Below are 18,081 nucleotides of genomic sequence, written 5' to 3' on the forward strand. Positions count from 1 at the left end.
ACAGTGAGACAGTTGACTATCTAAAAAAAATTTTTTTTATTCCAAATTTACACAGACAAACACAAAAGGGGAGGACTGAAAAGGTTCAGATGTTGCTAATCTTCCTCATCTGATGGTGGCTGGTCTGTTGCAGCTTGCCGTTTCTCCATCTTGGCCATCAGCTCTGGAATCAAGTAAACATGGTTGAGGGAAATCATTACGCTGCATTCATCTCAAAGAATTAGCTGATTCCAACTTCTTATCACAGAACCAGCTCACCTTTAGCAGGGTTGAAGACACCGTTGGTTTGAGTGTTACACACGTAACAGCGCTTGGACTTGCGGTAATGCTGAAGCGCGCAGGCCTCACAAAAATAGTGCCGGCACCTAAGAGACATTTGACTGGTTATCAAATAGCAACTGGGAATAACCAAGGCACGTGAAGAAGCAGAGGAAAAAGAAGCTTACTTTGTAATGATGGGATTCTTGAAGGACTCCCTGCAGATGAAGCACTTAAAGGGCAGATCCTCGTCATCACTGCTCACCTCATAGTTCTCATCATCTAGATGAAAGCATCGTATTTTCAGGAAAATGCTAATGCAGGCACACAAGGTTGGCATGAACTACTCTTCCTCCTCAACTCACCATTGCCGCCATATCTGCCCTCTTCCAGTTCCCTCTCAATCTGCCAGCCATGTTTGTAGTCTGATCTGTCGTGAAGGAACTTGCAGCTGTCTAAAAGCAGAAGAGACGAGAGACACGAGAGCCGCTAAAGTGAACACTCTGAATGTTAATACAGTTTTAGTCATTCCACTGATGACTGATTGTTTAAGGGTACAAAAATCATCATCATTACCAACCTCCAAAACCACAGAAACCAGTCTCTTTGTAGTCTTTGCAGATGTCTGGCTGGTAGTCCCACCTGACTGTGGCTCTGAGGTGTTCAGGGGCCCGGATTGGTCCTTTTCTGTTCAACGGATTGAAGAAAAGGTGATATGTAGCAACACTGATTGACAACATATTAGCATTCACCGGTGGAGAGAGTTTCACCTTAGTACTCACCTGACCATGCCAGAGGAGGCGTTGCCCATGGTGGTATCTTTCGGCTTGATGAACTTTTGATAGTTGTTGATGCCGCGGTAGATTTTATCGTCCTCTTTTCCCTCCAGCTCCTGTTGAAGGAGAAAAAGGCCTCAGATCGATTTGGCAGAAAAACTTAAACTGAGAAAAATCAAATCACAAATGTTATATTTCAGGTATGACTTGGTGCTGGTATATTTTATATGCATACATGTGTTAATACTTCACATTTAACTAAAAAGAAAATAAAACGAAAGGAGAAAGACTTCATGAATGTATACAAAATTGTAGCTTTTTACAAAAATGTGACAAAAGTAACATCACGTAATCTCCCACCTCTAAGACTTTCTGACTCCTCTCAAAGATCGCCTGAGCATCCTTGTCTCTCTCTGTGTCCAGTTCATATGTTGCAGTTGCACCCATGTCGTCAGGTCCCTCGGGTTTCTTTTTTCAAGACAGAAAGATTAGGGGAGACCGAGAAAGATTTATCTAGCACTTTTATCAAGATGAGAGATTATGGCTTCACAAAAACACGACAGATTACTATTGATTATTACTCATTCCCTTTCACTGATCGAGAGATTTATAAACATTACATTTTATGGTCTTACAAAATGGTATTACAAAATAAAATACGCGATTAAAGTGTCAACTTACTGCGGAACGTGTGGACTTGTAGGCAACAGTGATCTTCTGGTCCTCTTTTTCTCCTTCACTGTCACTGGATGATACAGCATCTCTCTCCACCCTTTTAGTCTGAACAGGATCAAAACCACAGGTCAGGCTTGCCTCACTTTTTATTTAAGATGGATCTGGACAGCTGTCAGTATTGTTTTGACTGTACCCTTTGAATCATGGGGTTGATTTTAGAGTCTTTCTTTGCTCGTCTGACCACAGAGCTCTGGTCCTCATCACTTTTGTCATCTGGAAAAAAAAAAAAAAAATCAGTGAAGTCAATTAAGTTTGAATGTGGTTCTCCATGAGTGATGAAAGCACTCGCAACTCGCTGCTATTCAAGCCCTCGGATGGTCATAGCTGACATTAGATCATTTGTACTCATCTATCAAGGAACATCTGAAAAAAAAAAAAGTACGCTGCATAAACATTTCGCACCTTTACAAAAGTCCGAGGGAGCACGAACGCAGCATAGATGAGGTAACCATTTCTAACAGTGCAGAACATTTTAACAACACAACCACAATTTATCTAACAGTTATCACCACCATTGCTTCGTTCGTAACACATTTGGCCATAACAGTTAGTCAAATGCCATTATTAAAGACAGATATACGAGAACAAACAAATACGTGCCAGTGAGGGTAACAGTAAGCTAATTTGTGTTGGACATTTCAGGACCGTTGACGAAACCACCGCGGATTCTCATCATGAAAAGCAGCAGAAACGTCAGTTAAATGAGTCTTTACTACCTTTATCGCTGTCGCTCGCTCGTCTCTTTCGTCCAGCGAACTTCTTGGTTGATTTTTTGAACAGAAAAGTGCAAGGTCCCGGTTTTGGCTCCTCAGAGTCCGCCATCTTCCCGTAAGTATATACATAAACAGCCACTCGCTGCACAGCGCCCTCTGCCGCCCCGGAGTTTCTTCAATACGAGCTCGGATCAGTCGCCTTCTGCTGGTCAAAAGTAAAATTACTAACCCTGCTGTCCATAATGACATTATTCTGAAAACATATGTCAAATGTTAAAACATTAAATGAATAAATACATGTGTTTCCCGTCGCAGAGGAAAAAAAACTGTACACGATGCCTTCATGTCTCACGGAAATATGGCAATTATATAAGGTGTTCATAATAGACGTTTAGGGGAAAATATAGATAAGTTGAAGTAAATGAATAGGTGTTCTTGAAATGCAAAGTGAGAAGAATACCCAAATAATCACGTAAATAAATGCAGAAGTTAATACATTGATTGACATTGATTAAAAAAATAGGGAAAGTAAATAAATAGTTGAATTTATACAAAGTTAACTCAACACTCGGGGCAATTAAAGCAGAAATATCTAATTATGTCACGTTTTTGAAATTGATTTATAGCTATATTTATTATTTGCATGTTTTGATTGTTTGATTTTGATTGTCCCCAGTTTTGTCCCCACGCTGTAACCCGTAGCCCTTGTCAAATAGTAATGTATCCGTTTGGTATCCATGTAGGCCTACAATATATTTTTGGTGTTAAAAATGTCCATATCAATTGGAAAAAAACGTCTGAAATTGGTAACTTTATTTGTTGTTCTTGGTTTTTGAATGTGATATTTCCATAACAGACAAAATATTAGCTCTGTCAATATAAAGAGATAAAACATGTGTGCTGAAAAGCATTTTTATTTTGATATATTTAAGCTATTTAGTTTGAATCTGTACAGAAATACACAAAACACTCAAAATTAGTTCGGATATTTTAGTGTTTCACTTAACTGTTTATTCTTGACGTACCTGATTTTTTAGTTTTTAGTTTTGTGAATATTTCTAGTCTCCAAAAATAATGCGACACATTTAATTTGACTCGTATTGCATATCCATGCACATGCATATATGCGCCAATATACCTAACTCATTTTGAGTAGTGTGCGTGAAGGCATCATTTCCACGAGTCTCTCAGCTGTGCCAAAAACATGACGTACGCTGAGCAAAACCGGAAACAAACGACGAAATAAAAGTATCATTATTCGACAATTATCAAAAATGCGTTTAAATTAGATAGATTTTACTTTGAAACTTCTAACCGGAAGCTGCACCTTCAATCATCTCTAACTCGACGCTGCTCGCCGCTTTCCTGTCCTCCTCCTCCAGCAGCAGCATCCTCGGCTCCCCGCAGAGGACAGCGGGTGTTTGTAGGACACAGGAGGGGAGGGAGGGGTCCTGGCCTGGGCACGGATCCCGAAGAGGCCCCGGGGCCGCCGCTGGATGGAGTCGGGCTGCATTCAGACAGCAATGGCTATGGGTCTGACATCGAAAAAGGCGTCTGCTCGGAGCGTCGGCGTGGAGCGAAAAAACCTCATCACGGTTTGCAGGTATACATCACGACACTGTCGACAGGCTGTATGTTCTCCTGCAAGTGCCAGTCCCTGCATGCTGCTCTGCATGTTGCCCATAAGATGACCACAATGGAGGATATTTATTTATCAAGCTCATCTTTGTTGCTGGGGTGAAATTCAACAATAGCCGCAGGATGTCAAAATAAATAGACTGTAACGCAGAGTAATGCACACATTCCTAGAAATGTGAGCGATGAAAAGGAGGCAGGTGCGTTTTCACCTTCACGTACCCCTGCCATCACACCCGCTTGTGTAGAAAATATATATCTATATTCTATCCACAAATATTGAACCTTTACATTTCCTGGATGCACTTTGCTGTAACCTTCAAAGATCACATCTCTGTTGTGACATTTATGTTAACTCTCCCATATTTTAACAGGTTGAGACACCTGCTTGATTCCAATCTGTTTTGATAAATGCAGCTCTCTAAGTATAAAAATAAGACTGCTGGGCTGGTGTGGTTAAATCGAGAATATAGCTGGAAGGGAAATAAAAAGACCAACAGCTGGTTTCCTCCTCCATCACAGTCAGGTGGAGTGCCTGTGTGGGACAAGGGCATTTGGGGCAGTGCAAGGACTCGCCCCCCCATCAGCTCCCCTCAGCCTACACTGCTCTGTGAGATGATGGACTGTGATGTGTGCAGTATGTATGTGACTGTATTATACAGCGTGACAAAAGGTCAGGACAGAGAGAATCCTGCATTTACCCAATCAGATCCCAAGTCAGTGTTCACATGTTATTGTGCGAGTAATGAGGCTTCTTTCACAGTGTCCTGTTGTTGTTTGTATGCACACGACTGACATTTAAGTCATCTTCCGTCTGTCTCAGTGTGATCTCAATAAGTAGTTCCCAACCTCTTTTGTTGCATCCTCTAAAATGAAGGACTCTTTCTACTTATAACCCTTGAAGCCTTAGTGTGGACTCCATTAGTGAGTAGTTTGAAAAAAATATGATTTTTTTTTCTTAATTTGAATGTTTTTTCAGGGGGGATGTGAATGTGGAATGAGGAAAAATCAGGGCAGAATACATTTTAATTTCAAAATGTTCCCCTTTAATCATCTTGTTACCCTTAAATGTATTATTTTGACCCTCATGTATAGGTTTGCTGTAATGTAAGTATAATAAAGAACCTTAATAAAGAATAAATAAAGAATAAGCTTAAAATCTATATTTAATTTCAATAGTATAGGATCATAACATAATTTTAGTATTTCTACTAATATTATTTTTAGGCCTAAACTTTCTCGAATGGATTCATCAGTATCATAAGTAATGATGTTTTCTTGTTTTATGGCAAATAACAGACTATACATAGAAAATATACACACATTATTGTTTTGATTTGATAATCCCTTTGTCTCATTTTCATGTTATTTGCAGGTTTAACTCAGTTATTGAATCATAATAAACTGCAGTCATGAATGATACTCCAGAAAATACATGTCCATTACTAATTTAATTTAATTTGATTTAATTCATCTTTATTCGTAGAGGGCTAAACTTCACATAGTCATAGAATGTCACTCAAAAAAAATAAGTTATAAAATGTATTATTATTGTCTAAGTACTCTAACTCTGGCTTAAAATATTATATTAACATTAAATCGAAATTGAAAAAATACAGGAACTTTTACCAGATTTTAATTTATTAGCTCAATAGAGACGAACGCACGTGATGTCAGAGTAGGTGGAAGTCACCATAATACAACCGCTGAGGCACAACAGTGTTGCAAGCTTAGTCTTCAGCTTCCATGCTGCAACAAACACAAAAACATGTGTAAAATGTGAAAGTGCCGAGTTAATTTGCCTCACTTGACATTCCTTTTTGCGATGTGACTAATACAGGTGATGTTGATGCTGAAGCAGTATATATATCAAGTGCAGCCTTACTACTAATAGCTTGTTTTGTCCAACCAACAGTCAAGGACATGTTCATATTCAGATTACTGCCATAGAAGATTATGAAAAAGAGGCAAGTTACAGTCGAGAATCTTGAATAAGATCATTTTGGCTTAACTAATGACTAAATATAGTTGCTGATTATTTCTCATATGATCCACCAATAATTTTAGCCTCAAGCAACTTTAAAATGACCTTATCTTGCTTTATAGTATTTTGATATTCTGCACTATAACCAGAGTCTTGTAGGAAAATTACAGCTTAACTGTGATACTTTTATTGTGCCCTCATAAAATATATTATAGCATTACTGCGAGTCTTGAATTGCAAATTTAGTATGGTCATAAATAGTACCGTAGACAGCATTGTATCTATCTTTGTCATCGGCTCTTTCGCTGTCAATGTGCCAGTGTTTGAAAGTTAATAAATTGTCCCCCAAAAAACTAAAAAAAGACAAAGTCCAGACTCTTGAATAGACACACAATCAAGCGTTTTTTATTCCAGTACCTTTCTGTCCAAGGTGCTGTGTGCATTTTAGTGACACGTACAGTGAAGCAAAACACACAACGTCACACATGGCATGTCTGCAAAGAAAGAAAAGTTCTCACAATGGACTCACAACACAGAGAAGGATTAGCGAGGGCACAAAAAACACTGTTGTTTTCAGTTTGGCCTGGCCGAGCTAAGACCGTTTTAATCATTTAAGCATCTTTAATAACAAACACGCAAGACAATACAGAAATAAATCTCAAACAGCTTTCCATCAGTAATGCTTACGACACAGTTTCTTTTTCCGTTTTTTTTTTCTTCTAATGAGCAACATGACATTGATTAGGTTCAGACGGAGGGCAGCTTCTTCCAGACAAGTCTGCCGCGCTGTCAGATCTGCATCTCCTCGTTCATGATGTTTCTGACCTTTTTTTTTTTGATCGTTCTGGTCAGAGTTGATTCAAGTAGTCAAAGGCGTGTTCGTACAGTCTCATTGGAGAGAGATCCTGAATCAGCAGTGGGCCTCTGGCTGTGCGTGAAAGCAGGCTGGGCGTCATGTTGGTGCAGGATACACGATCCAGGCTCTGTCGTGCTGCTGAGACGCAGCTTCTTCCACAGCTTGAGCTGCTGCCTGGCTACAGTAGCTTTAGCTGACGTTAGTGCTAGATTAGTACACAAGGCCGAGCTTTTATTTTCCCCTAACACGTGTGTGTGTGTGTATATATATATATATATAAAGTCTGACCTCTTCTTCCCTTCGCTGTCACGTCATACATGTTTAAAATACAATCAGCACACACAGATTAACATTTTCAATCCCCAACAGTTTGTTTGATGAAGTTACGTCTTTTTTTGTGGGACTTGTGTTTCTGTTCAGGTGTGGGGGTCCTAACAAAGAACAAAAAACCATCACAGTGTTCTGTTTTTTTTTTTTCCTTTCAAAAGTGTGTCTACCTGATCTGGAATAATGCAGGTCACCAGTTGTTTCCTTGCTTACAGTGTCATGCTTAACAGAATGAGCCCATTTTTTTTTTTAATTAGACACACATATGTACAGCAATAGACATTTGTGTATAATAACTGAAAAACCTGATCAAACAATTTCACCTCCACAGGGGACCTTTTTTTTCCTGCACGGGGTCTTAAATAAGAGTCATCTCATGATAAAACTGACACCAAGACTTAAAAGGAAGATAAATGATGGCAGAGGAAATAACACAAAAAGAAAAAGTGCTGCCAGGTGAAAAAGTTGCAAATTAAGAAGAACACTTTAACACGTGAAAATAATCATGACATGAGCTGCAGTGTTTTTCACCCGACAGCATCAGAAAATCCAAAAGAGCTTAATGGTCTTAAAAGAGACTTGTTGACATTTGTCGTGTCTGCAGTGGCGGCAGTGTCGTTGTGATCTGCTGCGTCTCTGTGCTGTTGCCAGTAGCAGCAGGTTTGTATCTTAATGTGGCAGGACTGTGGCTCTCTGCAGCCTTCATTCTAACTTTGTTTATCTTTCATCCAAAAGCTAATGTGTCTAATAGGCCTCCTGTAATCTGTACTGTAATCTTCAAAAAATGTGTTGTTTATTCTGCTGTGGTCTGGCTATGAGCTGTCATGCCGTCGTCCGTGCCTGGAGGAGCAGTGTTGCTGTGGACACGGTGGAACCTAAGAAAACATAGATAAGATGAGTGAGACTTGACAGATCTGAAGTATAAGGCGTTCTCCCTCCAGCTGCTTCCTGTAAACAAGAGGAACCGGGAGTGAAAGGGGGAAGCGCTGCGATGCGATGTGCTGTGGTGCATCTCGGGCTCCTCTGGGGCGTGGCTCTCGAGTGGAGAATAAAATGTTCTGTGCTGTGGTAAACACCGCTACATATTCATGTCTCGTGGACATGCTTCTGCGAGTGGGTGGGTCTTTGTGCTTCTTTGAACTCTGAACAACACTAAGGGACGCCGCTGTTCTAATCTGTCGAGATATAATAGGAAATGTCAACAAGTCTTCGAACCTGCGTGTTCCAGTCGAGTTTCTGCGCAGCCTTCTTTTGCTTTTTCCCCCTGATTTCCTAAGCTGCACTCACTTTTTACGCTATCAAGTATGTGACATTACAGCAGAAGTTTCTGTAGGTTTGACTACGCGCTTGGGCACCTTTCATCTACTCTCTCACCAGCTGTTTCTCTGTGACACCCTGTTCTTCATCATTTTACCCCTCTGTCAGCTTCATCCATCTGATTTACGCTCTCAGCTGTTTCTCACCGCATCACCCTTTCTGTCCATCTTCCACGTTAATCCCTCTTTCACCTCCTCTGACCATGAAACACTTTCCCTGGACACTTATTCACAGAGGGGGCCGGTGAGAGAAAGACACACCCTGCTGTAGTCGCACCTACAGTCGTCTTTTAATCTATTTTGATTTGGCCCAAATTATCACTCTTATCTAAATATTCCTCAAAGCCAACGGCATTCTTTCTCTTGGCCTTTTGTGCCGATCCAGTACAGGACGGGACGTCTCCCCAAACACTCCTGGACGATAAACACAGCGCTGGCACGGTGTTACACTGTGCTGCGGCCAGCGAGGAGTCGGCCTGTGTCATCTGATCCTGCTGGTTATGCCAAGACTAAAGAGAAAGACAGAAACGGGAAGGGAGAGAGAAAGAGAAAGGAGTCAGGGGAAAAATAAAAGCTGAGAGAGTTAAGGTGAAAGCGTGCGCATTTAGGTTAGGCGTCGCTGGCGGTAAATGTCGCTTTGGTTATCCTGGCTGGGGCTGTGGATCAAACACACTCATTCAAGTACAGTAGAGGGGTGAGAGAGGAGAACAAGGGGGCATTTAAAGGGAGCTGGGAGTGGGCTTGGCGACGATCCAGGCTGAGTGAGAGGGGGCACAAAAGAAGCTTGTCAGAAGGCCCCTGCAGTTGTTTTTCAGTGTCAAATCGTACCAAGAGCATGCTGCTATTCCACTCCATCCATTTGCATTTGAGGCACGCCAGCAATTCCCCTTCACATCAAAGGACTTCAGTTAATGTACAGTTATCTGCTGTAGTGTTCCCTTCGAGATAAGGCTGTCACATTATCTGCTCAGACAGGCCAGCAGCGGTAGAGTTTCTTCTGCTGTGACTGTAACATCAACAAACTGAGCTGAGCCCAGTGGTTTTTTTAGACTGGGGGTCTCAAGTAGGTAGTAGGGGTGTCCAACAAAAGTAGGAATAGAATATTTTAACTTGTATCGCATTTTTTGGGAAGTTGGAACAACAAGGAAAGAGTTTAAGTTGGCTGTTTTGAATGATCTTAATTTATAGTGATTCTAGTTATCACTTATTAACAAGACAACAAATCTACATAGTGATAAAAAGAATCACTCAGACTCCTTCAGGCAAAATCCTCTCAACTTTTCTTTGGTCTTTGGTCAGATGTGGATCTATTGTGGGCGTCCTTGACATGAAAAGTTCGGGAACCCCCGATTTGGCCATTAAGCAGTGGCTCCCCTGGGAACCACCGGTGGCACTTGGTGGTTATCCAAGGTCTCAGCTGATTTGATAAACGTTTTGGTCATTAGGAGTCTGCAGCAGAAATAATGCATGTTATGCTACTCACTCTTTCTCCTAGGTTTTTGACAGAATAGTAAAATGTTCTTATTTCTGGTGGGATATATTAGGTCAAAGTTATGTCAAAGGTGAGTTCTACTGAAGATCTATTTGTTGATCTCAAATGACACAACGATTGGGATTCTCCTCCCCAACATGCAATATTCATGCTTTCTAGCAAACTGGCACCATCTACCAAGTGGGTTTGTTTAGCCAAAAACAGTTTTAGGGGTCATTGTGGAGTAGGGCTCAAAGTCAGGATCCCTACCTAACATCCTGGAGCTCTGGTATACATTGACACCTGAATGACCGACAGATAACATTATGAGGCAGAACTTAGATGCCACTGACCTGTTTTCTTGATAAATCCGGCATGACCACAAACAAGTCAAAGGTCCACAAGTAGATTTAATCCAGTTTTCGCTCTCAGTTGGAACAGATCCTGTGCAGGTGCTCTAGTGCTGTCCATATATTCTCTGTGACGGTGCTGTTTTCTTGTGACATTTTGCGCCATTCCCCCCACCCCGCAATGAGGTCCCCTCTCATCTAGAGCGTCTTGCGTTTGGGGAAGAGCGCTTTCCGAAAAGAGGTGGTGGTGGAGCCTCTGCTGAAGGAGGCGCTGCCCAGCGAGATCTTGGTCTTCCCGCTGGTGATGGTGGAGGAGCCCAGAGATGTCGTGCTCTTGCCCCTGGTGATGGAGGAGCCCCCCACTGCAAGCTTGCTCTTTCCCCTCTTTATGCTGGTGTTGCCCAGGGTTAAGGCCGTCTTCCCCTCGGAGAAGCTGGTGTTGCCCATTGAGGAGACGCTCGTCTTCCTGACCCAGATTCAACAACGGGGTTCGGGGCTCACTCGAAGCAAAGCATCGCACACTCATGCAGCACACCCTGCTCTGCCCTTCGGGAGTAATAGTAACATCAGCTACAAATCCAGAGCGGACCAGAATGCTGAGCGTGGATAGCACGACCCCCGTGTCACATAATGCCTTCGTTGAGCTGATCGACGTGGGCTCTGGAAGGCCACATACCACCCATGTGTCCCTGTGAATGGACAGAGGCAGCCGTAGGTGGACACAGCCTATCTGGGGGGAACGGGACAGTGGAGCGATTGTCCTATCTCCACGACGACACCAGACGGTTGAAGGGCACATTGTTGCAAAGGGGGCAATCTGCGGTGACATCACTTTCTTCTGAGCCATTGTTCCCTATAGCCTGTGATTGTAAGACATAGCCTCTGTGTACGACCGCATACACCTTATGTGACATACGTGGCACCGTGTCAGTTTGACAAGAGAAAGGATGAGTGTGTTCCTGTTCTCCACATGTAGTCGAGGCTTTGATTGCACCTCCCTTGTTTCTGTGCTATCCTTCCCTCTGAACAATGGGTGTGGTCCCCTCAGCTTATTGCCCATTTGTGTCCTTGCTGAACTGTTTGAGTCTTCTATTTACAAAACAATCAAGCCAAGCAGTGTTCAGACATGTTACTTTTATAAGCATTATTACATCAACCAGCTTTTACAGTTTCCTAGTTCAAAACTGTTTCTGTGCCAGGAGAAGTTATGGAAATGCAGGTACCGATCTGATCAGCATGCAGAAAAATACCACATTTGTACCAAAGACATGTTGATGACTGTACATGCACAAAATACAGGAAGAGTAGGGCATAGGGCTGATGAAAAACACACACTCCCTTGTGTCTCTACATACATCCCACACGGCCGTTTCGCACTTTCCCTCCCTGCCAAGTAGACGCACCATAAACCATCGTCTCATCACTGTCACATTTGCATAACACGCTCAGCATGGCTTTGGAACATCTCACTCTTGATTGCAAACCCATTAGATCTGCACCTCACTTAGCACCTTCTTACATGGGAATGTGTTACCTTGTGCAAAGTAGGCAGCAGTCCAGACACACATTGATCACAAACATAGCAGCTGTAATTTTTTTTTTTTTTTTTTTTTTTTATATCACTACTGACCTGCTAAAACTGACCAGATAGCAATATCCTTGGGTTTGTAAGTATGTGCAGGAATCATGTGTGAAAATCCCAGTAGATGTTGCTGTGTGTTTCTTTGCCCCTGATGAGGGTGGTTTTGAACACAGACACAGACTTGGTCCCATGGGTGAAGGTCAGCGTGGTGAGAGAGCTTGTGGTCTCCCCTCGTGTCACAGAGGTTTTGCCCACCGCGACGCTGGTGTTGCCCAAAATTACGGTGGTTCTGCTCCAGAAGATGGAGGATTTGCCCCAGGAGATGGCGTACTTAGTCCTCAGGAATGAAACCGTGCCTTTGGTAAAGGAGGTCTTGCTTGACGAGAATGTGGTTTTCCACTCATTGTTAGAGTCTTTTTTGGACTGCTTGGCTGCTTTTGGTGTTTTAGCTTCAGCCGTCCTTTCCATCTAGGTGTTCCTGCGCTTGGACATCAAGGCTTTGCGGAAGGAGGTGGTTGTGGTTCCCCGACTGAAGCTGGCCCGTCCCAGAGCCACAGTCGTCTTTTGCCTTTGGATGGTGGAGTCTCCCATGGAGGTGGTGGTCACTCCCCTGAAGATGGAGGAGTTTCCCAAGGAGACGGTAGTCTTTCCCCTGGCTATGGAGGTCTTTCCCACTGCCAGGGCAGTCTTGCCCTCGGTGATGCTAGTGTTGCCCATTGAAGCAGAGGCAGTCACCCCGAGCCCGTGCCTGGATGCCGGCTCCTAACATGCAAGCTGCATGCTGCCTGTGGGTGCGGCAGGGTGAGCGCGTGAGGTCAAAAGCCAAACTAAAGCGGCGGTAGCGGCTGCCCTAAATAGATCAGACCACAATGTATAGATGAGGGGGAGGGAATTATTTGATCATTCTTTGATGCTGGCCGGTCCCTCAGAGAGACGAGACCCAAAGGGACCTGGAAGCACAGCGTGCACAAAGGCTGAAAAGACAGGGGATTAATTGTATTGTTTTCATGATAACACTGCCAAAGCACTGAAGGGATACATTGTGCAGTACACAAGACAATTGGGGTGACCTCAGTATGATAAGATGGCGTGGTTCCCAAAAAAAGAAAAACCCCTCCTCCCTGCTATTGTTGCGGCGTTCAAATACAGTAGTACGTTTGTCTTCCTGTGTACAGTACATGACTGCTTTGCATCGCCTTGAGCAGAACACAGCCAAGTGAAAGTTCAAATCCTTCACGTATGCGTGGTACAGAAGTAGATTTTCTTCCAGTGCATTGTCCTGTGTTGTTCTAACACCCTCTTTTCTGTGTGCTTCTGTTTCAGATTCTCTGTAAAAACTCTCCTAGAAAAGTACACAGCAGAGCCCATAGATGACTCATCCGAGGAGTTTATTAACTTTGCCGCCATTTTAGAGCACATCCTCAGCCATCGCTTCAAAGGTAACACTGCAGGTAACACAGGAAAAGATGGACGAACCGGTTCATGTGATTTTGATTGTGAGACAGTGAAAACCTTTTAATAAGTAGAGTGTGATATGAAACTGGAACAGAGATTATACTCTTGACTTTAACCGTGAAAGCGAAATGTTATTATCAAAAGGGCACAAACGTATGATTGCAAAATTAGCTCCACGGTTGCCATGGTTGCAGGCTAACAGTGTGGGCTGTCGTCCGAGCATAAATGATTTATCGCTGTGCTTTAATCTCGGCCCAGGTTCAGGAAGCTGGTTCAGCTCCGATGGACAGCGCAGTTTCTGGGAATATATCCGGCTGGCGTGCAGCAAGGTGCAGAACAACTGCATCGCCAGCATCGAAAACATAGAGAACATCAGCACATCACGAGCCAAGGCAAGGGTGTTTGTATGCAGAACTGAGTGTGTATGCGTGTGGGATTTGGCGAGAGAGAGCTGCAAAGAAGGCCCTCTGTTCCTACTCACTTTTTACATTGTCCCACAGGGGCGTGCGTGGATTCGAGTGGCGCTGATGGAGAAACGGCTGTCTGAATATGTATCAACTGCTCTGAGGGACACGAGAACAACCAGGTCAGGCTCAATTAAAGGGACCATGCACAAATTTCTGCTTATTTCAGTAACATTTTGATTATAAAGAGACCTTTATTGTGGCTTTGTAAAAGAAAAAGGGATTATTTTATTTGCACCTCAGAATCAAACATACAATAAAATCTGGTTGCTGTTGGCTTTTTTGGCCGAGACACAGGGGACGCGATGCAATATTTGGTCATCAGTGTCTGTTAAGTTTTTCTGGGCCATTGTATCTGAAAGAAATGAATCCTGCTTCACCTGACAGGAGGTTCTACGACGATGGAGCCATTATGCTGAGAGAGGAGGCCACAGTCCTGACTGGAATGCTGATTGGACTGAGTGCCATTGATTTCAGGTGAAGACTCTGCAGACACACACAGAATGTTTCAGTGGACGAGTACAGAACACTCGTACACCCCAACCTTTTTTATAAAATGTTATGTGACATATACATGTTAGCTTTTACAGTATCTTATATAGTTATAATTATATATGAATTTTGGAATAGCAAATTGTATTTCAGGAGTACAAATGGAAATTTAATTTTCCTTTTCATCACTGTACCTGTCATGAATCTGTTGCGACCTCATCTCCAATGTTTAGTAGCCCTGTTAAGGTATTAGTAGATGGTATGTTTTCATGAATAATACATTGTGTAAGTACTTTCTCATGTTTAATGCATGTCTTTATCAATTATGTAGATGAAAGTGTGTGTGACATAGAAATGGTATAAATCTAAACGTTTAAACATATTTACTTCATGAAGTATATTGTACTGCTCACACTGTGTACACATTAAGCTGCACAAACATTTTTGATTACATGGCTTCCATACAACATTTCAGTACATTGATTTTAACTGATAATGTTCACAATCGTCATTTTTGTGTCACCAGTCTTCCTACAAACCACGTTGTGTTTTTTGCCTCCTTTTCCGTGCAGCTTTTGCCTGAAGGGGGAGACTCTGGATGGGAAATCCCCAGCTGTGGTTGACTACACACCCTATCTGAAGTTCACTCAGAGGTGAGACTGACCCCGCTGAGATGTCACTCAACTTTTAGCATTACATGTGTTTTTGAGTTGCAGCGGTGTGACATTTTCAAGGTTGCCGTGGTATGAAAATTACATTTGCTTATCTACCGTATGCAGCTCTCCCATAATTAGTGTGTGTGATGGTTATCGTACCGTGAAAATCTCGTACTGTTGCAATCTCGGTGTGCATGAACGACGCTGCAACACTGTTTATCGCCTCTCTGCTGTTCAGCTACGACTACCTGAGCGATGAGGAGGACCGCCGCAGTGTGGACAGCAGCAACAGCGAGGAGAGCGTCCCAGAGCACCCTTACATCCCTCTGGTGACCGACGAGGAGAGCTGGAGCAACAAGTGCCGCAAGATGGAGCAGAGGTTTAAGATCGTCTACGCCCAGAAGGTGACCCCCCCCAAATGACTGGGAACACCAAGTAAATCCTGACGCTTATTGTGGGCTTCTAAAATCAAATCGGCTCTTTCATGTTTCAGGGTTACCTGGAAGAGCTGGTGCGCCTGCGGGAGTCGCAGCTGAAGAACGTGGAGACGGAGAACAAGTGTCTAAGAGCAAAGGTGGAGGAGCTGACGGTCCAGAGCCAACAGGAGAAGAAGGAGCTGGAGGCCATCGTGCTGGAGCTGCAGGCCCAACTGTGAGAGAGCACAAGAACACACATACACACAGACTTTGAATTGCCTGATTATAAGGTAATGCTTGATAAAAGTCATATGTTTCTTTTACTCCAACATGTGTGATTTCTTGTGTCTTAAGACACAATAAAAACATAACAACAGCCTCCCAAAGCTTCCTTTCAAGCTTACTTGTGAGATTTTGAAGCGCTATTGGTTGCTGTGCTAACATCAAGGAGTGTATTTTTAAGAGTGATATTTTGTACTGCCGTTTTCAACATTCAGATACACATTTGCTTGCTCAAATTAAAGTCACTGTTGGTGAATTTAATCACTTGTACTCTGTGCTCCATGCAGCTCTGCCCTCATGCCCTGTGATTCTTCCCATCTGGCTAAAGATCTTTCCATCCCGCTGGTCAACCAGTGGACCACCATCACAAATAACCAGGGCGATGTCAAGCTCTTCCGCAGGTGAACATTACATTTTAATTGTATTTATATACACTGATAGATGTCCTGTCATGCTGTAATGCACAGAAGTTGAAAACAGAATAAGCAGATGCTGAAGGTCTTTGGCATGATGGTGTTTCTGTTCAGGAGGAGCTTCCACAGTTTTGAGCAGCTTTCTGCTGAAGTCAGTCTGAACTCGGACTCTCAGAAGAATGATGGGAGACAGAATGGGGATGCTGCCTGGACCTCAGCAGGTAAATATACTTGTCACTGCTTCTGCATTCTCTGCAAGTAACTCTGCTTCAAATTTGCTTTGTGTCATATATTACAGAAAACACAGTAGTAAAGGAACATTTCTGCTTGTGTAGGCATATTTTTGTACTCTTTCCACTACTGCAAAAGAGCCCTACAGAGGAAGCCACCCATGCATGTGTATACATGCTCATACAAAGGCACGCTTGATGCCTGTTTATGGTGTTTCATGTGGGCAGCTTGAGCTATGCATGATTAGAGGCTCAGCTTTATTCTGCTTTTTCTGTGTAGGAAAAGACAACACTCCCTCCATGCTGGGCCTGTGTGGCTCTCTGGCCTCTTTACCGAGCTCCAAGTCCCTGGCCAGCCTCAAGTCCAGCGAGTGTTTGGTCAACATCAGCACTGAACCAAGCCCCGCGCTCTCTCCCAGTTAGGAGACCAACAAGAGATTTAGCCCCCAGCCCGTCTGCCTGGTGATGCTGCGTTGACCATACCCGACCAAAACCCCGCTCCCACCATCAACAGCTCCATGAAAACATACAACAGCAAAGTCGTGACACCATCTCTGGATTTTTGTACGCACCACGAAGCTGAAAGGATCCGTCTTCTCCTCTGGTTCTTTGCCTTCTCCTCGCCTTATCTGCTCGACTCTTCTCTCACACTCTGCCACAACCACTTTGTACTATCCGTGAATCCCTTCATCCAGTTCCTCTGCAGACTCCTGTCAGACCTTTTCCAATGCATCCACTTATTTCCTTGAATCCCATTTTGCTCCTTATTTGAATACCAATATTCACCCAGTGGCATTGTCTGTGTGTTTGTGCAGCCTTGGCCTATTTTAAAATGTTATTTTCTCTTCAACGTGTAAACCAAAACAGCACTTGCAGCCACTTGCAGAGATACAGATTATCCGTATAAAGTAAAGGATGGGTTTCTACAGGCTGCCCTTACAGTGACACTGAGGAGTATGTTTTGTGGGTGACTGAATGGTGTCCGGGGTCTGCCGCCCCTGAAAGTGCATATCATTCCTGCTTGAGTAATCAAACACCGGTTCCACTTTGTTTTGATCTGTGCAGATATTTATTGAATCTATCAAATCTTTAGCTACTACATATGTTAATTTATCTCATTCTAATCGAATTCAGCAGTATGTTGTTTCCACACGCATACACCGGGTGATTTCTGTTTGGTTTGCGTTGCAATAAACTGCCTTTTTCCATTACGTGTGTCTGTTTGTCTGGATCACAGCACCTTCTGGGGAGTTATTTATGGATCTCCTGAAACACAGAATGACAAGTGATTTTTTTTTTTTTTTAAAAACAAAACAAGAGGTTTGTGAAGATGCTGGATTGAGTAGCTAGTAGCAGGGCTTCACATGTGCTCTGGCTCCATCTTGTGGTCTCATAGTATGTAGTGTAGAATATTGAATGAATGCCTGGAAGGCTCATTAATTCCTTAGAACAACCTGATGTTATTACAGGGAAAAACAAGATTAGTTAAAGTATGAAAGTAAATCTTATTATAGAACCAACTAGACCAGGATGGACTGTACACTCCAGATATTCTTCTGTGTGACATTTCAGCCAAACTGCAAGCATCCGGCCCGCTGAAGTGTAAGACCTTTTCATTTTCTTGCAGTCGTTGCAGCTGATTGATCATGATCTCTCCACTTACTGATATT

At 43.0% G+C, this 18,081-nt stretch overlaps 2 protein-coding genes and 1 long non-coding RNA gene across 5 annotated transcripts; 1 reads left to right on the top strand and 2 right to left on the bottom strand.

Moving 5' to 3' along the window:
- Window positions 1-17: 17 nt before the first annotated feature.
- Window positions 18-2,737, bottom strand: rnf113a (ring finger protein 113A). Its single transcript, XM_037088010.1, has 10 exons — window positions 2,486-2,737; window positions 1,903-1,982; window positions 1,716-1,814; window positions 1,395-1,502; window positions 1,041-1,150; window positions 839-945; window positions 624-713; window positions 447-540; window positions 259-365; window positions 18-163 (listed from the first exon to the last, which is right to left on the bottom strand). Exons 1-10 carry the CDS (start codon window positions 2,589-2,591, stop codon window positions 96-98), a joined length of 969 nt encoding a protein of 322 aa, XP_036943905.1. The 5' UTR covers window positions 2,592-2,737; the 3' UTR covers window positions 18-95.
- Window positions 2,459-17,622, top strand: rundc3aa (RUN domain containing 3Aa). Of its 3 annotated transcripts, none has more exons than XM_037088003.1 (12): window positions 2,459-2,597; window positions 3,865-4,085; window positions 13,327-13,454; window positions 13,717-13,850; window positions 13,959-14,044; window positions 14,310-14,399; window positions 14,987-15,067; window positions 15,309-15,474; window positions 15,564-15,721; window positions 16,056-16,169; window positions 16,296-16,402; window positions 16,692-17,622. In XM_037088003.1, the coding sequence occupies exons 2-12, from the start codon at window positions 3,979-3,981 to the stop codon at window positions 16,832-16,834; spliced, it is 1,314 nt and encodes a 437-aa protein (XP_036943898.1). In that variant the 5' UTR covers window positions 2,459-2,597; window positions 3,865-3,978; the 3' UTR covers window positions 16,835-17,622. The 3 variants fall into 3 exon arrangements, with proteins under 3 accessions (XP_036943898.1, XP_036943900.1, XP_036943899.1); XM_037088005.1 differs by having other exon boundaries at window positions 13,327-13,442; XM_037088004.1 differs by having other exon boundaries at window positions 2,477-2,597; window positions 3,868-4,085.
- On the bottom strand, window positions 6,480-10,623 carry LOC119013462. The gene is made up of 2 exons (XR_005072750.1): window positions 10,425-10,623; window positions 6,480-9,109 (listed from the first exon to the last, which is right to left on the bottom strand). It is a non-coding gene; the product is annotated as an uncharacterized LOC119013462 (long non-coding RNA).
- Window positions 17,623-18,081: the final 459 nt, after the last annotated feature.

The sequence above is a fragment of the Acanthopagrus latus genome, chromosome 23 (assembly GCF_904848185.1).
Source record: "Acanthopagrus latus isolate v.2019 chromosome 23, fAcaLat1.1, whole genome shotgun sequence".
Lineage (NCBI taxonomy): Eukaryota > Metazoa > Chordata > Actinopteri > Spariformes > Sparidae > Acanthopagrus > Acanthopagrus latus.